The following is a 22495-nucleotide window of genomic DNA, read 5'->3' as shown; positions in this document are numbered from 1 at the left end:
TTAGCAGGGTAAATATGTGGGTTTACTGGGATAGGGCCTGGGTGGGATTGTTGTCAGTGCAGGCTCGATGGGCCAAATGACCTTTTTCTGCGCTGTAGGGATCCAATGATTCTATGCTTCTATGATCTCAATATTGCAGTGTAAACCGATGGAGCTGTTGCAAGCTTAGCTCACTGCAATGCAGGCTCAGAGTGCTGCCATCATGGCCCTGGATACCAGCATTCAAAGGGGATGCAGCTGTCTGTGCTCCAGCAGATCCATAAGATTGCTGCTTATGCCACCCATGGGAGTGGCAGTGGCTCCATGGAGCACAAACCTACTGCCATCTTTCAGGATGACAGCATTTGTGCTCCCAGACTGGCACTCCACCACAATGCCTTCCTGTTGTTTTTCAGTCAGCCAGCCAAGTTGGCTGTCACCAATGAACAGGGGTTGCTACCTAAAGGCAGGTCCTCAAGTTTACAAGTGCTTCAGGGCACCCTGAAAGGCCATCAGCAGTTTATCCACTGAATGTCAGCAGTCTTTTACCAGCCATGCTGTAGCCACTAGGGTAGCACCAGGTCGGAGCAAGAGGACCGGCAAATAAGACCATAAGAAATAGGAGCAGAATTAAGCCATTCGGCCCATTGAGTTTGCTCTGCCATTCAATCATGGCTATGTTGAGAAACCCGACTTGAGAAACCCCATTTTCCTTTTCCCCTGAACCTTTGATCTCCTTACCAATCAAAAACCTATCTACGTCTTAAATACACTCAATAACTTGGCCTCCACAGCCTTCTGTGGCAATGAATTCCATAGATTCAACACGCTCTGGCTAAAGAAATTCCTCCTTATCTCGGTTCTAAAGGGTCGTCCCTTTACTCTGAGGCTTTGCCCTCGGATCCTAGTCTCTCTTACTAATGGCATCTCAAAGGTGGCGCTCAAAAAAAGATGAATATTTCCCTATTGGAAGTGTTGCTGGATAAAGTTGCAATGGAACGGTTTTGTTGTACTGTCTTTTTTTTAAGCATATTGACCAAGAGGACTCTCCAATCGTCCGTACCAGAGGAATTGAACTGTGAGGAATTGTGGAAAAGCAGTAATGTTTTAGGGGAACTGGAATGTGACAATCAAAGCTGATCTTCCATCTTAGTTCCACTCTCCCGTCAAAATATTAAAAATAATGAATTGTTGCTTGGCAGTGCAGAGTTTGACTAATACTGAAAAAAGAAAAATGCTGTTGAAGCTTTTTGTCTTGCACTCATCAGGACAGATGCAAAAATACCAAATCTCAAACTGAGCAACAATGTATACTGCACGAGATCAGGGTGTTGATTGGTTGGTAAGCGGACTCTGATTAATAGGGGCATTGTCATGGAGAATTCACCAGGGAACAGTTAACTGCCAAGCTTTTGTTTAAATTCAAACCATAAAGGTCGATTCTGATGGGTCAAGGCATTGCCATGAAGAATGAACCAGGGAATAACTATCCCCCAAGCTTTTGTTTAGTTGAAAGAGGTGCAATGTATGGACATGCTCTTTTTGCTTGCAAAGATTCGGGGCCCTGTGTCTAAATATAAGTGGCTTCTAGCACAGGTAAACGAGCTGCTCTGCAAGCCCTGTGGATAATCTTAAATTGATTGTTAGCTAAAAGGGAAAAACTAACTTTAGACTTTGAGTTACTTTGTCTCACAGGCAGATAGAGCCTCCATTGATTGATACCTGGGTTTAATGTTTCTGTTTCTCAGTTTGGTCTTCAAATTCTACAAAGGGGCATAATTGGGTTGCTGTGCCACCTGATCCAAGAGTTTGATACCAATTCTGTCACATGGGAAGATTTGGTTGTAATCTTCCTTTGCTGAGTGTATCAGTTTGACACAAGTGTAAGATGGAAGAGCCAGAAGTGGAGAGGAGGGAGACAGAGAAGTAAAGAAGGAGGGAGAAAGAAGAACAATAGACAGATATAATGGGTGGGACTTTACAGCCGCACTCACCCCAAAACTGGAAAAATCCCGCCCAAGGTCAATGGACTTTTGCAAGGTCCGCCCCCTCCCTGCTATGATTCCCATGGTGGGCGGGACGGGAAAATTCCCCCCAATGGATGGGAGGAGAGAAGGAAAATGAAAACTTAAGTCAGACAAAAGAACGTCAGGCAAAAGGGCGAAGTGTTTGCTGTTAATATTGTTACTAGTGATTTTAGGCTCCTACTTGAGCAGACTGTCGATGGGATTTTCAGGCCCAGTCGTGGCGTGTTTCTCAGTGGTGGGAGGTGACTCACCGTTGGCTGGCAGCGGGATCCTCAGGTCTTGCCGCTGTCAATGGGATTTCCCATTGAATCCACCCCTGGTGCTGGGAAACCCGCGGCAGGGTCATGTCGGAGGGACTGGAAAATCCCACTGCCGGCCAATGGCCTGAAATCCCGCCCAGTGTGACAGTGTGTTGTTAAGTTGCTAAACATTTTTTAGATGAATGAAAAAAGGGGTGGCATGGTAGCACTATGGTTAGCACTGCTGCTTCACAGCGCTAGGGACCCGGGTTCAATTCCTGCTTGGGTCACCATCTGTGTGGAGTTTGCACATTCTCCCTGTGTCTGTGTGGGTTTCCTCAGGGTGTTCTGGTTTCCTCCCAGTCTGAAAGACGTGCTGGTTAGGTGCATTGACCCAAACAGGCGCCAGACTGTGGTGACATGGGGAATTTCACAGTAACTTCAGTAATGTAAGCCTTACTTGTGACTAATAAATAAACTTTAACTTTAGGCAAGGGAATAACACAAAATATAATTTGGCAGGTATACAAAAGTGAATAATGTTGACATGACAATTTGAATATTGACTAGTTTAAGTTTTTAGCATTATACTTTTTAGTTATTTAGTTAATTCAAATATTGGATAATATTTGCACCATTGTTTGGTGCAACAATGAATTTAATTAACAGGAATAGAATCTGATCTCCAAAAGCAGTGACTGTGGCAAATCAGTACTCGGTCAACACTGCACTGAAGCTTCAGCCTTGATTATACACCCGGATTCTGGAACAGGAGTGGAACCCACTCTCATCTGACTGTGAGATACGTGATTCAAGCTATCACTGAGCCCAGTTGACACTCAAAGCTCTCCTGGGTACAGACCTGCACCTTGTTGAACATGAACATGCTGCAAGAGTAGTAATTTCTGGACTACTACTGGTGCCACGTTCTAGTGAGAGTAGGAATAGGAAGATTAGGCAGATGAATGTGTGGTTTCAGAGCTGGCGCAGGGGGCAGGGATTTAGCTTTTTGGATCATTGGGATCTCTTCTGAGGAAGGGGTGACCTGTTCAAGAGGGACAGATTTCACCTGAACCGGAGGGGGACTAAAATCCTGGCGGAGAGATTTGCTAGAGCCACTCGGAAGGGTTTAAACTAGTTTGGCAGGGGGGTGGGACCCAAAGCAGTAAGGAGACAGAAGAGAAGGTTGAGGACAGCACAGAAGTTAAAGAGAGAACATTAAGTAGTAAAGGCAGTGTCAGTAATCCCAGTACTAAACAGATCAGGCAAAAGCAAGACAGAGAGCAAGGAAGTCCAGATGAAACTGCATTTATTTCAAAGCAAGAGGCCTGATGGGCAAGGCAGATGAACTCCGGGCATGGATGGCTACATGGGACTGGGATATTATAGCAATTACTGAAACATGGATACGGGAAGGACAGGACTGGCAGCTCAATGTTCCAGGGTATAGATGCCATAGGAAAGATATAACAAGATGTAAGAGAGGAGGGGGAGTGGGCGTTTTTGATTCGGGAGAACATCACGGCAGTACCGAGAGGGGATATATCCAAGGGTTCACCCACTGAGTCTATATGGGCAGAACTGAGAAATAAGAAGGGTTGTACTATCGGCTCCCAAATAGTTGGCGGGAAATTGAGGAGCAAATATGTAAGGGGATTACAGATAGCTCCAAGAAAAATAGGGTGGTAATAGTAGGGGATTTTAACTTTCCCAACATTGACTGGAACAGCCATAGTATTAGAGGCTTAGATGGAGAGAAATTTGTTGAGTGTATTCAGGAGGAATTTTTCATTCAGTATGTGGATGGCGCGACTAGAGAGGGGGCAAAACATGACCTTCTCTTGGGAAATAAGGAAGGGCAGGTGCCAGAAGTGTTAGTGAGGGATCACTTTGGGACTAGTGACTATAATTCTATTAGTTTTAAGATAGCTATGGGGAATGTTAGGTCTGCCCCAAAAGCTAAAATTCTAAATTGAGGAAAGGCCAATTTTGGCGGTATCAGGCAGGAACTTTCAACAGTTAAGTGTGGGAGTCTGTGGGAAGGCAAAGGGGTGCCTGGTAAGTGGGAGGCTTTCAAAAGAGTGTTAACCAGGGTTCAGTGTGAGCACATTCCTCCTGGAGTGAAGGGCAAGGCTGGTAGAAGTAGGGAACACTGGATGACTCGGGATATTGAGGCCCTGGTCAAGAAGAAGGAGGCACATAACATGCATAGGCAACTGGGATCAAGTGGATCCCTTGAAGAGTATAGGGAGTGTAGAAGGAGAGTTAAGAGAGAAATCAGGAGGGCAAAAAGGGTACACAAGATTGCTTTGACAGATAAGGCAAAGGCGAATCCAAAGAGCTTCTACAAATACATAAAGGGCAAAAAAGTAACTAGAGAGAGAGTAGGACCTCTTAAGGATCAACAAGGTCATCTATGTGCAGATCCACAAGAGATGGGTAGGATCCTAAATGAATATTTCTCATCAGTATTCATCAGAAAAGCATGGATGTTAGGGAACTTGGGGAAATAAATTGTGATGTCTTGAGGAATCTACGTATAACAGAGAGGGAGATGCTGGAAGTCTTAAAGCATATCAAGGTAGTTAAAGCCCCGGGACCTGATGAAATCTCGGGTCCAAAGATGTGCAGGACCATGTGCAGTCCATGTGCAGTCCAAAGATGTGCAGGTTAGGTTGATTGGCCAAGCTAAAATTGCCCCTTAGTGTTCTGAGATGCGCAGGTTAGAGGGATTAGCGGGTAAATGTGTAGGGATATGGGGGTGGGGCCTGGGTGGGATTGTGGTCAGTGCAGACTCGATGGGCCAGATGGCCTCTTTCTGCACTGTAGGGATTCTATGAAATGTGTCCCAGGACATTGTGGGAGGTTAGGGAGGAAATTGCGGGTCCCCTAGCAGAGATATTTGAATCATTGATAGTCACGGGTGAGGTGCCTGAAGATTGGAGGGTGGCAAATATTGTGCCTTTAAGAAGGGCTGCAAGGAAAAGCCTGGGAACTATAGGCCGGTGAGCCTCACATCTGTAGTGGGTAAGTTGTTGGAAGGTATTTTGAGAGACAGGATCTACAGGCATTTGGAGACACAAGGACAGATTAGGGACAGTCAGCATGGCTTTGTGAATGGAAAATCATGCCTCACAAATTTGATTGAGTTTTTTGAAGGGGTAACCAAAAAGGTAGATGAGGGCTGTGCAGTTGATGTTGTCTACATGGAATTTAGCAAGGCCTTTGACAAGGTACCACGTGATAGGTTGTTGCATAAGGTTAAATCTCACGGGATCCAGGGAGCCAAATGGATACAAAATTGACTTAATGACAGGACAGAGAGGGTGGTTGTAGAGGGTTGTTTTTCAAACTGGAGGCCTGTGACCAGCGGTATGCCTCAGGGATTGGTGCTGGGTCCACTGTTATTTGTCATTTATACTAACGATTTGGATGAGAATTTAGTAGGCATGGTTAGTAAGTTTGCAGATGACACCAAGATTGGTGGCATAGTGGACAATGAAGAAGGTTCTCTAAGATGGCAATGGGATCTTGATCAATTGGGCGGGTGGGCTAACGAATGGCAGATGGAGTTTCATTTAGACGAATGTGAGGTGATGCATTTTGATAGATCAAACCAGAGCAGGACTTACTCAGTTAATAGTAGGGCGTTGCGGAGAGTTATAGAACAAAGAGATCTAGGGATACAGGTTCATAGCTCCTTGAAAGTGGAGTCACAGGTGGACAGAGTGGTGAAGGAGGCATTCAGCGTGCTTGGTTTTATTGGTAAAACATTGAATACAGGAGTTGGGACATCTTGTCGAAGTTGTAAAAGACATTGGTAATGGCAACACATGGAATACTGTGTACAGTTCTGGTCACCCTGTTATAGAAAGGATATTATTAAACTAGAAAGAGTGCAGAAAAGATTTACTAGGATGCTATTGGGACTTGATGGTTTGAGTTATAAGGAGAGGCTGAATAGACTGGGACTTTTTTCTTTGGAACTTAGAAGGCTGAGGGGTGATCTTATAGAGGTCTATTAAATAATGCGGGGCATAGATCAGCTAGATAGTCAACATCTTTTCCCAAAGGTAGGGGAGTCTGAAACTAGAGGCTTAAGGTGAGAGGGGAGAGATACAAAAGTGTCCAAAGGAGCAATTGTTTCACACAGAGGGTGGTGAGTGTCTGGAACAAGCTGCCAGAGGTAGTAGTAGAGGCGGGTACAATTTTGTCTTTTAAAAAGCAGTTAGAGAGTTACATGGGTAAGATGGGTATAGAGGGATATGGGCCAAATGTGGGCAATTGGGACTAGCTTAGGGGTTTAAAAAAAAGGGGCGGCATAGACAAGTTGGGCCGAAGGGCTTGTTTCCATGCTGTAAACCTCTATGGCTCTATAAGAGGGCTACCGGTACCTGTGGAACTGCCTCCTGGCAGGATTCAGTGCTTTCAGGACGGGAAAAAAACCTGGAAGACAAAGAGAATGTACATACCATATAGTTCCGTCTTTCCCAGGCAAACACGCCTAGACCTGAAAGAAGAAATTATGTTTTATATGAAATGAAAAGGTGCAAATAAATAACATTCATGCTTTACTGAAAATGTAACTGCTATTCTCACCTGGAATGACAATTGACTGTAGCGGCATTACTTCAACCCCATGGATAGGATAGCTTAGTGGGGAATTGGGTTGGGCTGTAATTATATTCTTCAAGGGTAATTCATTCCTGTGTGGAAATAGTTAATTAAATGCCACATGGTGCTTGTCCTCTACTTAGTTTTCACCTGCAAATACTTTGAAAGGAACGTCCTCTCATCAATCTGAATCTCTAGTTAGAATTATGTTCATCGCAAAATGTAATTACAACATCTGAAACACTACCCATTAAAATAAATCCATTGCGTGATGGTGAAGCATTACTTTCATTAGAAAATAATAGACATCCACAATCCCGTTAAATCCTGGCCCGGTCTCTCAAAGAGATATGTTTGTTTTATTTCCATACTGATACCTGAGGAAATCTCATGTCTCAACTCCAGTTTCTGTCTGCCACCCACCCCGCCCCATCCCCTACTCCACCCCCCCACCCGACCCCCCCACTGCCACTCAAAAACTCTTGACTCCCTTGTTATGTCAAAGATCTATCTAACTTAGCTGGCGACGGGATCTTATAACCCTGCCGTTGTTGATTGGGGTTTCCATTGAACGGTCCCCATGCTGATGGGAATCCCGCAGTGGGGCTGAGCCATCAGCGGGACTGTAAGATCCCATCGACGTAAACGCCAGCAAGATTTTGGCGATAATACGTGAAAATGTGAACTTGCCAACTTTGGAAGGAAGAATAGAAAGGCAATATACTAGTTAAACAGTGAAGGATTGCAGAACTCGGGGTACAGTGGGATCTAGGTGTCCTGGTACATGAATCACAAAACGTTAGAATGCAAGTGATTAGGAAGGAAATGGAATATTGGCATTTATTGCAAGGTGAATGGAATGTAAAAGTGGATAAGCCCAGGAAGGTGAAGAAGGTGGAGTTGAGAGATCACAATCACGATCTTATCAAATGGTGGCACAGGCTCAAAGGACTGAATGGCCGACTCCTGCTCCTAAGTTCTATGCCCTTGTTTTAAGTATATTTTGGTGAAGTAGCGTTCTGACAGGTCATCACATGGCTGCATCTATTAATATCAACCAATGGGGAAGTCAGAACCAGAATGTTTTATGGACCCCACAATCCAGCAGATGCTGCTATCCCACGGAGCCATCTCAGAACTTCGAGTCAGAGTCACTCCCTGGAGCCACATTTCTTAGAACCATCTAGACCATGTTTGAAAGATGCACCTGTGGATGCAGAAATGAGGAATCCAACATGAAACTATATGTTCACACCTTCAAGGAGCAAACATGATAAATTCTTCTCATGACCTGGAACCTTTGATGTTGAGTTTCTCACGTGCAGATCCATCTTTTCGTTAATTTCATTTACCCCTACTTGCTTGCAGCACTCCTTGAGAAAATGGATTCCACATTCTTCCCACTCTTTCTATAAAGAAATTTCTCCTGAATTCCCTGTTGGATTTATTTGTGGCTATCTAACATTTTCCCAGTTTGGTCCCCCTCTAGTTTGCGAGAATGAGAGGTGATCTCATTGAACATGTGAAATTCGTAAGGGGGTTAACAGGGCATTTGCTGGCAAGATATTTCCCTTTGCTGCAGTGTCCAATACCAGGACTTACAGTCTCTAGATAAAGGATTATTATTCAATTCAAATTTCACCATCTGCCTTGGGTCCGCAGAGACCTTGGGTCTCTGGGGTACTATTCTAGTGGCTCTGTGTTTCTGCCTCACCTAAGGTAAAAGAGCGGCAATATCATATTGAATAATGGAGCAGGCACAAAGAGAATGACTATTCACTTGTTTGTATTCCTTAAGATCTTCAATTTGCATTAAGAACAGGTCAGGGAATGGAATCCTTCAGAGTTTGGGATTGAGGAAGAATATAGAACTTTAATCTGCATCCTAAATTAGAGTTACTTTGGGCAGACTTTGACGCCTGGGGAAATCAGTTGTGCTTTTGTGTGTGACTATTTGTTCAAAAAACATAATTTAAAACACAGATACCTCTTTTTGTGTTGTTCATACTGCACTCTTCTCCTTTTTTCAATGGATACCATGTTTTTTGGATCATAAAATGCTGTTAAAGGCCATTGTTTCCCAATGTTACAGCTGCAATTATTTTTGCCATTTAACCTGTAGAAGATTTAAAGTTGGCATAAACCAAAGTGGCAAACAAAACGTAAAACATTCATGTGTGTACTCATCATAATCCTATTCAATGGACATGCCATTACCCTGATTCAAAATTTAGGCTCACTCAGCCATTGCTATGATCCTTGCCAACAATGGTTTGGAAATGTGTCAACAGTTGAATCATAATAATGGAAAACCTCAAGTGAATTGTTAAGAGATTTGGGTTCCTCCTGTAAAAATGTTATTCGATTCTTTCCCTCAGCTCTTAGGTAGCCATGTGCGTGAGGCTGAGATACAGCAGCCTAGACTAAAGAATTATACATGTGGAAGGCTTTTATCTATTGGCTGTTAAATTCTAATGTCAGTAAGAACAATGTTTAGATAAATGTCAGCAAGGTCTCAGAGGATGATTGACTGTTCTCCCCTTTGAAGGTGATTTAACCTGAGGATTATCACACCTCAGACCAGGGGCAAGGTTGAGAAGACAGGGCCTTCATGGATAATCTCAGCCGGTACAGGAATTGAACCCATGCTGTTAGTGTCCCTTTCCATCACAAACCAGCTGTCTAGCCAACCAAGCTAAACCAACCCCTTAATGTTCTTTATTCATTCGTGGGACATGGGTGTTACTGGCTGGCCAGCATTTATTGCCCATCCATTGCCCTTGAACTGAGTGGCTTGCAGAGAGCAATTGAGAGTCAACCACATTGCTGTGGCTCTGGAGTCGTATGTAGGCCGGACCAGGTAAGGACGGCAGATTAAAGGACACTGGTGAACCAGATAGGTTTTCCCAATAATGGTCATCAGTTGACTCTTAATTCCAGATTTTTAAAATTGAATTCAAAATCCACCATCTGCTGTGGTGGGATTCAAACCCAGGTCCCTACAACATTAGCTGAGTTTCTGGATTAATAGTTTAGCGATAATGCCATGAGACCATCGCCTCCCCTATAGGTAAACGCATTAGCAGTGAAATTCAATAATGTAATGTCCACAGGAACACACATACTGTTAACAGGCATGGTCTTTGCAACGTTGCTGGAGGATATGGGTGCTGCATTTCCTACATGTTCTGGAAGATGTTGATTTAGTGCTTTCCTGCTGTCATACAGCTAACCAGCTGATAGGATGTCAGGATCTCAGATTTGGGCAAAGAGTGTACAAGCACTGTTTGCATTGTTTAGTTATGAAAAAAATGGTGAAAGGATATAAAGATGGGACCTGCATTGATATCATTTAAAGCACCATGCACCTTGAATCCAAGTAAGGTAATTTTTGAAAAAATAATTATATTGCGAAGTGTCTGGCAGTAATATGGAGCATTGTTGGAGATGTTTTAGTGAGTTTCTCACTGCCAGAAAACATTGCTTCATTCTCACAGGGATGGCAGAGGAGTAGATGACATACCCACACAAAGCTTTGCATCAATTCAGGGGGCAGCACTTACCGATAATGTGGTCCAGCAACATGATGTGGCTGCTTCCTCAATGACCTTCCTTCCAGATCAGAGGCTCGGAATCCTGCGGCTAGTAACACACCTCCCAACTCCCCAAAGCCTGTCCACCATCTACAAGCCTTTGTTAGTTCCTGCTGTCCATCTTGTTCATGGTACACACTGCTGCCATTGGTGCGTCAGTGGTGGAGGGAGTGAATGCTTGTGGATGGGGTGCTAAGCAAACAGGCTGCTCTGGCCTGGATTATGTCAAGTTTCTTGAGTATTGTTGGAGCTGCACGCATCCAGGCAAGTGGGAAAGTATTCCATCACACTCCTGACTTGTGCCTTGTAGAGGTTACAGATTGTGGTTGAGTACCATTATATTGTACTGATGGCTCACTGTACTTCATGGTTGCCCAGTCTTGAATTGTTAGATCTGTTCAAAATCTATCCCATTTAGCATGGCGGACATGCCACATAACATGATGCAGGTATCCTCAATGTGGATGTGGGTCTGTGGTCCCTCCCAAAACAGTATTGGACAGATGCATCTTTGGCATACAGGTTAGTGAGGATGAGGACAAATATGTTTCTCCATCTTGTTGGTTCCCTCACCATTGCCACACACTCAGTCTGGCAGCTATGTCCCTTAGACTCGGCTAGCTCAATCAGTAATGGTGCCACCATTCTTGATGATAGACTTTGAAGTTCCCACCCACAGTATATTCTGCACCCTTGCCACCCTCAGTGCTTCCTCCACATGTTGCTCAACATGGAGGAGTACTGATTGATCATCTGGGGGTGTTCGGGGTGGGGTTTGGTGGTAGTGGAACATTGTAAATAGGAGGTTACCATGTCAATGTTTGACCTGACACCATGAGACTTCATGGGGCCTGTGGTTGGTGTTGAGGACTCCCAGGCAACTTGCTGCTGACTGTATACCGTACACAGTGCCGCCACCTCCACTGGCGGGACAAGATACACCCAGGGATGGTGACGGTGTCTGGGATGTTATCTGTAAGGTATGATTCTGTGAGTATGACTATGTCAGGCTGTTGTTTGACTAATCTGTGAGACAGCTCTCCCAATTTTGGCACAAGCCCCCAGTAAAGGGGGTTTTACAGGGTCCTTGCATTGCCAGTTCTTAGATTGATGCCAAATGGTCCTACTGGCTTCATTATTCATCCAATTTTCCTGTAGCAGTTTGATACAACTGAATGGCTTGCTAGGACATTTGTTTAAAAAAAGGGAGAGGGAAGGGGCACACTTGGACTTTGTGGCAGGTTTTATGGTGCAAACCCACGCTCAATGCAACTTAAATATTCAATGTTCTGTGACTGAATTCAACATTGTTCTTTGTATGCGAGTATGGATTGTCCCAACTAAAATGGCGAAGATGTATGTATTCATGTGTATATCATCATATACACAAGAAGTGAGGGGGTCAGTAGTGCAGGGGTTCTCACCAGTGTGGCTGCAGGAGTGGTGTGTAAGAGCTGCTGAAGATCTCGTAGTGAACTGTTCAAGATATAGTCCTTTGTCATCATTCCTACACAACCCAGTAACTTTCCTAAAGGAGAAATGCATAACATCTCCAAAAGCTAATCTCTCGTAAGCATTAGGGAGTGCGGAGAGGGATCAGCGTAATGAAGCTCCAAGTGCAATGATGGGCGCCAGGGATCTGGTTCAATTCTGGCCTCGGGTGACTGTCTGCCTGTGTGGAATTAGCACGTTCTCCCCGTGTCTTCGTGGGTTTCCTCCGGGTGCTCCGGTTTCCTCCCACACTCCAAAGATGTGCGGGTTAGGTTGATTGGCCATGCTAAATTGCCCCTTAGTGTCAGGGGGACTAGCTAGGGTAAATGCATGAGATTATGGGAATAGGGTCTGGGACGGATTGTGGTCGGTGCAGACTCGATGGGCTGAATGGCTTCCTTCTGCACTGTAGGATTCTATGATTCTTTGTGCGGGTTTGGTTGATTGGCCATGGTAAATTGACCCTTAGTGTTAGGGGGACTAGCTAGGGTAAAAGCATGGGGTTATGGGGATAGGGCCTGGGAGGGATTGTGGTTGGTGTAGACTCGATGGGCCAAATGGTGTCTTTCTGCACTGTAGAGATTCTATGATCTCCACCAATTTTAAAAGATGTCATTCCACAATAGACAATATTGCTGACAATTTACTGCTTTACAGAAAGGAAACTTGAAACATTTGAACGTAATAAAATATCACGGTTACTTCAAGGAAAGAAGTAAGAATGCATTGAAACGTTTTGAGAATGGGATTAATTTCAAATGATAAATATCATACAACGAGGCTTACCAGCTTCCTCCATAGGGAGACAGAAAAGTTAGCTTTTCCAATGGTGTGAGGTTTAAGTGCAGGTTAACATTACACGTGTTACTTCTCATGACAGGAAAAAAATTGCTCGGTGTAATAATTCTTGTGTAATAGAGAATCAGGAGCAAAAATGTCATCACTAGAATGATCTGGAGATAAATGTTGGAGTACATACTGAAAAAAAAAGAAATGTTAATATAATTAAATGTTTGAATTAAGCAAAATTTTAGTTAGAAACGTTGCGCTGCAGAAAGAGGCCATTCAGCCCATTGTGTCCATGCTGGGCAACAAGGGAAAGGGAAAGTAGTCGCTCATTTTAATTCCACTTTCCAGCACCTGGTCTGTAGCCCTGCAGGTCCCAGCACTTCAGATGCAGATCCAGCTACCTTTAAAATGAGTTGGGCAGTGAATTCCAGACGCCCAACCACCCTCTGGGTAAAAAAGATTTTCCTCATGTTCCCTCTAACCAATCACTTTGATACTCCCTGATAATTAACCCCCTCAGCTGGGGGAAACAGGTCTTTTGGGTTTCCCCTATCTGGGTCCCTCATGATTTTGTACGCTTCAATTAGGTCGCCCCTTTAGCTTCTCTGTGTTGAGGAAAACAATCCTAGCCTAACCAATCTCTCCTCATAGCTGCAACTTTCAAGACCTGCCAGCATTCTTGTAAATCTCCTCTCTCCAGAGCAATTGCATCCATCCTGTAATCCGGTGACCAGAACTGTGTCCATTCCAGCTGTGACCTAACCAGTGTTTTATACGGTTTCATCATTACATTCCTGCTTTTGTATTGTATACCACATCCAATAAAGGAAAGCATTCCACATGCTTTCCTTACCGGCTGTCTTGCCACTTTCAAGAACTTGTGGAAATGCACTCCAAGGTCTTTCACTTCCTCAATCCCTCTCAATGTCTTCCCATTTATTGAATATTTCACACTCCTCCTCTTTAATTAGAATGTCTGCATCATCCCTGCTCTCCTTACTGAAGACGGAGAGAGAGAGAGACAAAGTACTCATTGGGAATCCTGCTCACATCTTCAGCATCAATGCAAGAGTTATCATGGTAAGAGTTTTAACAACACCGGGTTAAAGTCCAACAGGTTTATTTGGTAGCAAATGCCATTAGCTTTCGGAGCGCTGCTCCTTCGTCAGATGGAGTGGATATCTGCTCTCAAACAGGGCATACAGATACACAAAATCAAGTTATAGATTACTGAATACTGAATACAGAATACTGTCAGTATTCTGTAACTTGATTTTGTGTCTCTGTATGCCCTGTTTGAGAGCAGATATCCACTCCATCTGACGAAGGAGCAGCGCTCCAAAAGCTAATAGCATTTGCTACCAAATAAACCTGTTGGACTTTAACCTGGTGTTGTGAGACTTCCTACTGTGTTTACCCCAGTCCAACGCCGGCATCTCCACATCAAGTTATCATGTACATCTCTGATAGGCCCCACCCTTTCCTTAGTTATTCTCTTGCTCTTAATGTACTTGCAAAGTATCTTTGGGTTTCTTTGATTTTACCTGCCAGTATCGTTTTGTATCCTCTCTTTTAGTTCCTAAATTTCTTTTTTACAGAGGCACAGTGGTTGGCACTGCTGCCTCACAGCACCAGGGATTTAGGTTCAATTCCCGGCTTGGATGACTGTCTGTGTGGAGTCCGCACGTTCTCCCCTGGGTTTCCTCAGGGTGCTCCAGTTTCCTCCCACAGTCCGAAAGACATGCTGGTTAGGTGCATTGGCCGTGCCCGATTCTCCCTCAGTGTACCCGAACAGGTGCCGGACTGTGGCGACTAGGGGATTTTCACAATAACTTCATTGCAGTGTTAATGTAAGCCTGCTTGTGACACTAATAAATAAACTTTAAATTTTAACTTTAAACTTTTTGAATGAAGGACGGCAGGTTGGGTCTCAAAGCTTCAAGACAAATCAGAAGCCTTTCAGTTTGAAAGTAGTAGAAGCCTCTGGTGGAAGTTTTGGGGTTATGGGGATGGGGTCTGGGTGGGATTGTTGTTGGTGCAGGCTCGATGGGCCAAATGGCCTCCTTCTGTGGGTGGCACGGTGGCACAGTGGTTAGCACTGCTGCCTCACAGCACCAGGGTTCAATTCCAGCCTCGGATCACTGTCTGTGTGGAGTTTGCACATTCTCTCCGTGTCTGCGTGGGTTTCCTCCGGGTGCTCCGGTTTCCTCCAAAGATGTGTGGGATAGGTTGTTTGGCCATGCTAAGTTGCCCCTTAGTGTCAGGGGGATTAGCTGGGGTTATGGGGATAGTGCCTGGGTGGGATTGTTGTCGGTGGGCCGAATGGCCTCCTTCTGCTTCTATGACTGTCTGAAGCAGAGAGTCCTTCAAAATGGCGGGGCACCATTGCCAACTTATTTAAAGTTTAATTAAAATGGCTTTTGCATCACAGCTGTGGGGGCACGGGGTGGGGCGGGACGGAAGGGGAGGAGGCTGGAGACTCTCCACGGGGTTGCTGCAGCTACTACTGAACGCAGGAAGGCAGGGAGGGCCACTTAAACCTGCTTGGAGTGTGAACACCAGCGCCCCTTCTCCAGTCAGCCTCAGGGAGGCCACTTCCAGGCAGCTGAACTGACATCCGCTGCCTGTGCAATCCAGAGACTGACTGAAAACATTTGTTTTATTCAGTCATGGGATATGGGCGTTGCTGGCTGTCCAGCATTTGTAGCCCATCCCAAGTTTCCCAAGGGCAGCTGAGAGTCAAGCACATTGTTGTGGCAAAGACAGAAAATGTTGCAAAGTCTCAGCGGGTTTGACAGCATCTGTGGGGAGAGAATAGAGCCAATATTTTGTGTCTGGATGACCCTTTGCCAGAGCTGGAATTCAGAAGACAGATTCATTGTGGCTAGAGTCACGTGTAGGCCAGACTGGGTGAGGTTGGCAGATTTACTTCCCTAAAGGACATTAGAGAACCAGGTGGGTTTTTCCAACAATCGACAATGGTTTCATGGTCATCAGTAGATTTTTAATTCTCGATTTAAAAAATTGAATCCAAATTCCACCATCTGCCGTGGTGGGATTCAAACCCGCATCCCCAGAACATGAGCTGTGTTTCTGGATCACTAGCCTAGCGATAATACCACTAGGCCAAGGCCTCCCTAGTAGGCATCCTTTTAATTGGCCTGAAGCAGCTGTTAATGAACTAGTTCGGCTTTCTGCTGTGGCGCGACTGGTAGCCCTGCCAACCAAACTCCCCGTCCCATCTCCACGAAAATAGCCCAGGAGTGGGATAGTAACAGGGAACCAGCATGGAGGCTCTCAGTCCTGATTTTAGTGTCTGCCTTGCCTCCAGTGTGATCTAAAAATGAAGACCACTGAATTTAAACTAGAAAGTTGGAATAATTAGTTCAGTGTAAAAATGACACCCATAAATGAAAATGAGGAGAATGGAAAAACAATGGCATTAAGAGAGAAAGAGACATTATTTGAAAACATTTTTAATTCACAAAAACAATTGAAATCTGATGGAATGCCACGCCACACTTATGAAAGTAAATTTTTCAGTGCCAGATACATTGTTTGGTAATAATTAATTAATTAATTGATTACATGATCAAAACATGATCTACAATTGAATAGACTGGCCCTGACGTTATCTGCCATGTTTAGTTAGTATCTAGTGTATAAGCGCCGCAACGTTATGCCCTTTTAATGCAACATCGCTTGGCAAGATACTCATGCAGCAAAGGTTGTGGAAAAGCAGGGCAACTGAGGCAGCAATGTGTTGACTTCTATCTTTAAGCATGCATGTCCAGAGGGTTCATGGCTGCTCAAGATAGAGACCATGGAACATTTGATCTGAACACAAGTGTTCTTTCTGCAACCATTGGCACCAAGCAGTTTTATTTGGGTGGTACTTTAGTGTGAGTTAATTTGGGGTTATTATCAATCCATATTAATGCTACATGGTGATAGTGTCACTCTTATTCCTATTGCAGAACTCATGCCAATATTTCCATACCTGTTTCACAATCTACTTAGTTCAGAGCAGCAATCTCTAACCAGCAGTGTTCATGCCCATGCAGGTAGATAATAGTTCCCTTCATCATAATATCAGTAAAGGAGATGTTCGCTAATGTTTGCATACTGTACAGCATCATTTGCGACTCCTCAGATGCTGAAGCAGTCCATGTCCGTATATAGCAAGACCTCGCCAATATCCAGGCTTGAACTGACAAGTGGCAAGTAATATTCACGCCCACATGTGTCAGGCAATGGCCATCTCCAACAAGAAAGAATCTAACCAACTCCCCTTGACATACAACTGCCATAACATCACAGAATACCCCACTCTCAATATCCTGAGGGTTACCACCAATAAGAAACTGAACTGACTAGCCATATAAATTCTGTGACTACAAGAGTAGGTCAGAGGCTGGGAATCTTACAGAAAGTAACTCATCTCCTGACTCCCCAAAGCCTCTTCATCTACGAATCACAAGTTAGGAGTGTGATGGAATACTCCCCACTTGCCTGGATGAGTGCAGCTCCAACAACACTCAAGAAGCTTGACACCATCAGGATGACACCATCCAGCCCACTTGATTGGCACTCCATGAATGACTTTAAACACTCAATCCCTCCAACACGGACACACATTGGCAGCCGGTGTACTATCTACAAGATGTGCTGCAGAAACTCACCAAAGCTCCCATGACAGCACCTTCCAAACCCATGACATCTACCATCTAGAAGGACAAGGGCAGCAGATGTATGGGAACAGCAGCACTACAAGTTTCCCTTCAAGTCACACGCCACCCTGACTTGGAACTATATCACTGTTCCTTTACTGGATCAAAATCCTGGAACTCCCTTGCTAACAGCACTGTGGGAGTTCCTGTACCACATGGACTGCAGCAGTTCAAGAAGGCAGCTCATCGCTGCCTTCTCAAGGGCAATTAGGGATGGGCAATAAATACTGGCCTAACCACAATTTTGGAGATAGCAACCATAATATAGTTAGATTTAAAACCATTATGGAAAAGGACAAAGATAGAACAGGAGTAAAATTTCTAAGATGAATTTTACAAAGCTGAAATATGAGCTGGCAAGAGTGGACTGGATACAACTATTAGAAGGAAAAACTGTGTCAGATCAATGGGAAGCCTTCAAAAATTAGATTCTACGGGCACAGTGCAGGCATGTCCCCACACAGACAAAGGATGGTGCCACCAAATCTGTTGGCTATGCAGAAACAGATAGACCAAGAAAAGACAGGGGAAAAAAAGCTTACGACAGTCACAGAAATATTAACACTGTAGAAAGCCTAAAGAAGCGTAGAAAGTACAGGGGTGAAGTAAAAGTTTGTGGTGTATTTATTCGTGTCACAAGTCGGCTTACATTTTCACTGCAATGAAGTTACTGTGAAAATCCTCTAGTTGCCACGCTCCGGCGCCTGTTCGGGTACACCAAGGGAGAATTTAGCATGGAGGAGGCAACTGGCCTCAAATTACTCCAAGTATTTGCCCCAACCCAACCCCCCAACAAAAAATCGGCACCACAAAAAATTCTTAAAGCCTCACATATTGCCATAAGCAGTGGGAGTTTGTCACCTGGGTCGATGGCTGGGAAGAGGGTGTCGAGGCTCTCCTTCATCACCAAATTCATCCAGCAAAACCCCACAGCAGTCCCCGTTTCACCTTTCCTTCCAGCCTAGTGTCGGATGCGTCTGGCACCAAAGGTTGGGCAAATTGCCCTTGTCGGAAAATACTTGTTATCTGAGATGGGGACTGTGCACAATGAGTTCCCCTTTGGAAAGTTATTGCTGAATCTGCTTCCACACCCTTTCAGACAGTCTCCTTGCTTAATAACTCATTCCCCTCACCCCTCCCTCTCTTTCTTTTGCCAATTAGCATTTTTCCGTCAGTGGCAACAAATCAAAACCCCCACATAATTTTGAACCCGTTACTTAAAACCCCCTTTTTGCACTTCTCTGCCTGTAGGGTGGGAAAGGATCAAAATATCCCCATCTTGTAAGTTTTTCGGGCAGCTCAGGCCTTTTTTATGAGCTGGGAAAAGGACTTGAACCCTAAAGAACTGTGAAAGTAGCCACACTTGGCTGTAGGACTTGACCAAAAATGTCCCAGGGAGCCCAGCCAGCCTGTGTGTGTGTGTGTGTGTGTGTGTGTGTGAAGGGGCCCAGTCCAAAAATTGCAAGCAGCCAGAAACCAGACAGACTGCTGATTAGGTTATCAGCAGCACAAAAGGACCTGACGACATCACCAGACTAGGCCGGCAGCAAGACAATGCACCTGGTCTGGACTCAATACAGGTGATAATGGCCTTGTCCCAGAGCGAGGAGAAGCCCATTTCCCTAATGGGAAAACAATTAAACGATCTCCGATGGAACAATACAGGACAGCAAGAGACCTATCACCTGGGATGGGACCATCTGGTCTCTATGGACTGTAAGATCGCAGCTGCAGATAACACGAGCAAGCCTTTGTCTGTGGAACTGCCGGCTGGAAAGGGGGGCGGAGTTGGCAGGAAAAGAATTCAAGTTTACAATATAAAAGGATGGTCAGGCCGGCCATTTCTTCCTCTTTTCTCTTCGGACCAGCATGACAGCACTCCTCTCCTGTTTCCTGCCTCTCGCTCCCAGCACGCAGCCCGAAGCCCACTGAGCAATTTAAACTAGGATCGTGAGTATCCCCTGGTAATTCGCGAAGTTCCCGAGATCATCATAATGGATGAGGCTTTGGGGAGAGTGGCGGGGGCGGCGGGGGGGGGGGGGGGGGGGGGGGCTTTTGCATGCACCTTTCATAGTTTAAGACGTGGTAAACTTGTATAAAGTAAGAATTGCGTGGTGTCCGTTTTAGTATTCCTTCCATAGCTATAGTCTCATAGAGCATAAGGCATGGTGTGTTGTTTTCCTGGTGTTTGGTGACCTTTGACCTTGATGTTTTAGTATATATATATATCTTTGACTTCCGTTGGAGTCCGTTTTGATCTTTTCAATTTCTCACCAATGATCTCTGACTAAGCCACAATATAAATATTCCTTATCATAATTCCGGAGTCGAGAACTGAGGGTACCCTGGGCGCTTCGAAACCGCCCACTCAGGAAAGGCTGCCAGGTAGTGGATAGGCAGCAGTTTCCTTTTCTCTCTCTTGGGAGCGCTACTCTAGTGAAGTAGACGCAAGGTGGCCATTGTTCCATCGGCGAGAGAGAGAATCACTCGGGCATTGGTGGGGTTTGGGTGACGGAGAACCAAACCTAAAATAAGCCCAGTGGAGTTAAAAAGAGGGATCCCGCTACAATCTGCATTTTCCTGCTTGAAAACACAATGCATCTGAACACAGCTTCTATATAAAAATACATTTTCAGCCCATCTTTAAACAGTCAGCAGACAAAAAATCAAACCTAATAGCGAAGACAGGTTCGTAGAATTGTGATACTGAACAAGAGGAGAGTTATTACCTCATATGCTTGATCCTTCTAAGAGTATTCGAATTATCCCCCATATCCTGCTTTCTTCCCGCAGTCTTGAACATTTTCCCCTCCAATTACTTACTCGATGCCTTTTTGAAATCTATTACAATAACTGCTTCCAGCACCATTCACAAACATGCAGTCTGTGTTATAACAACTCAGTAAGGAGTTTAACAACACCAGGTTAAAGTCCAACAGGTTTATTTGGTATCAAAAGCCACACCTTTGATTAAACAGATTGGGTCTGTACTCGTTGGAGTTTAGAAGGATGAGGGGTGATCTTATAGAGACATTTTTTTTAAATACTTTTCCAATTCAATCAAATCAAATCCAATTCAGAGTCTCAACAAGTTGAGACATTTCAGATCCAGGCTGACAAGACAGGACGGGAGACCAAAACCACCCTGTCCTGGGCCTGATCTACATGAGTCAAGCTGATTGGAGAAGGGGGAGGATCCTCCTCCAAGACTTGAGCTCATTTGCATCTTAGCCAAAAGGCCGAGATGCCGCTTTTAAAAATTGCTTCATATGAAACATACGAAGCCTCAGCGTAACCTAATGACCTCAACCAAGTGCAGATCCGATACTACACTTGATCTTAGCCAAAAGGCCGAGAAGCGAGATCTTATAGAGACATATAAGATAATGAAGGGGCTGGATAGGGTAGAGGTGGAGAGATTCTTTCCACTTAGAAGGGAAACCCGAACTAGAGGGCACAGCCTCAAAATAAGGGGGGGCCGGTTCAGAACAGAGTTGAGGGGGAACTTCTTCTCTCAGAGGGTAGTGAATCTCTGGAATTCTCTGCCCATTGAAGTGGTGGAGGCTTCCTCGTTGAATATGTTTAAATCACGGGTAGATAGTTTTATGATCGATAAGGGAATTATGGGATATGGGGAGCAGGCGGGTAAGTGGAACTGATTCGCTTCAGATCAGCCATGATCTTGTTGAATGGCGGGGCAGGCTCGAAGGGCCAGATGGCCTACTCCTGCTCCTATTTCTTATGTTCTTATGTTCTTGCCCACTATACAGACAAAGCCTACCGTACATAGAGTACATAAGGGAGAAGGACAGGAGAGAGTGCAGAATATAGCATTACAGTCATAGCTAGGGTGTAGAGAAAGATCAACTTAATATTTGGTAAGATCCATTCAAAAGTCTGATAGCAGCAGGGAAGACGTTGTTCTTGAGTCGGTTGGTCTGTGATCTCAGACTTTTGTACCTTATTCCTGATGGAAGAAGGTGGAAGAGAGAATGTCCGGGGTGTGTGGGGTCCTTGATTATGCTGGCTGATTTTCCTAGGCAGTGGGAAGTGTAGACGGAATCAATGGATGGGAGGCTGGTTTGTGTGATGGGCTGGGCTACGTTCATGACCTGTTGTGGTTTCTTGTGATCTTGGTCAGAGCAGGAAACATACCAAGCTAACTTCAATTAAATTTCCAGTGCAAACAGATAAGTCCCTCAACATGGAAACAATTTGGTGTTAACTCTGCAACTTTTTGGCTAGGAACTGATCCTGAATAAAATCTCCACTGACTCAAGGGACAGCCAGGGTAAGTCAGCCTCCCCAGGTCTCCCGCTGTACCCCTTCACACACCCTTTACACCTCCATGGTGATTTCTTTCCCAGCCACCTCATTGATTCCCAACACTTGTCATTCTGGCCTTCCCTCTCCCCAGCCCCCATTCCCCACGGTTCCCCCCCCCAGTAGATGATCCGCTCCTCGCATCCAGCTTCCACTCACCTCCCACGCATGCGAGCCTTCATCACCACCTGACTCGCCCCCACGCTCTCTCCATCTGTCTCATTGCAGTACAAACCTGAGCACAGCTGACGTGAGCGGGCGGAGCCAACAGTGTCATGCCTGAGCTTGAGAGGCTTAAACACCCTTTGAAGAGAGAGTCCTTGAGCTGGCAGGCGGGGAGCAGGACTGCAGCTGGGCAGAGGGTGAGGTGGGGGCAAAAGACAAAAGTGAGAACCCCCAACACATGCAGCCATGGTGCAATTCTCACGTGAGTTAACTTTCTCCCTTCATTCATCTGCTGTGATGCACTAATGCCATCTCGCTCCCCTCGCAGCTTAATCATTCACCAGCCCGGGCCACCCTCACACTCTTTGGAGACCACAGACACAAGCAGCTCTGAGGGAGACATCTTAGAGACAAGCATTGAGGAAGTGTCACAGCTGTGACCTGCACCCTCCACCAGCGCAGATACTCACACCTTAGAGGGATTAACCAGTAGGTAGGTTTCTCGGTCACTCGTTGGTGAGCATCTCACAGCAGAAGATCCACAG

The 22495-nt window shown here is 45.1% G+C and overlaps 1 protein-coding gene and 1 pseudogene across 5 annotated transcripts in view; both read right to left on the bottom strand.

The window, feature by feature from the left end:
• Nucleotides 1-22013, bottom strand: part of LOC144500964 (beta-1,4 N-acetylgalactosaminyltransferase 2-like) — a 29955-nt gene extending 7942 nt beyond the window's left edge. The window contains exons 1-5 of one of the 5 annotated variants that reach the window (XM_078224461.1): nt 21945-22013; nt 12730-12921; nt 8847-8975; nt 6845-6951; nt 6718-6755 (exon numbers count right to left, since the gene is read on the bottom strand). In XM_078224461.1, the coding sequence (XP_078080587.1) occupies nt 6718-6755; nt 6845-6951; nt 8847-8975; nt 12730-12921; nt 21945-21967 (489 nt within the window). In that variant the 5' untranslated portion in view covers nt 21968-22013. Of the gene's footprint in view, nt 1-6717; nt 6756-6844; nt 6952-8846; nt 8976-12729; nt 12922-14276; nt 14393-18323; nt 18514-20191; nt 20252-21944 lie in introns of those variants that run through there. The other 4 variants (XM_078224464.1, XM_078224460.1, XM_078224462.1 and 1 more) reach the window with 4 other exon arrangements.
• On the bottom strand, nt 20696-20825 carry LOC144501074 (U2 spliceosomal RNA; annotated as a pseudogene).
• Nucleotides 22014-22495: the final 482 nt, after the last annotated feature.

This window comes from Mustelus asterias, chromosome 11 (assembly GCF_964213995.1).
Source record: "Mustelus asterias chromosome 11, sMusAst1.hap1.1, whole genome shotgun sequence".
Classification (NCBI taxonomy): Eukaryota; Metazoa; Chordata; class Chondrichthyes; order Carcharhiniformes; family Triakidae; genus Mustelus; species Mustelus asterias.
This window is presented reverse-complemented; position numbering and strand designations above follow the sequence as displayed.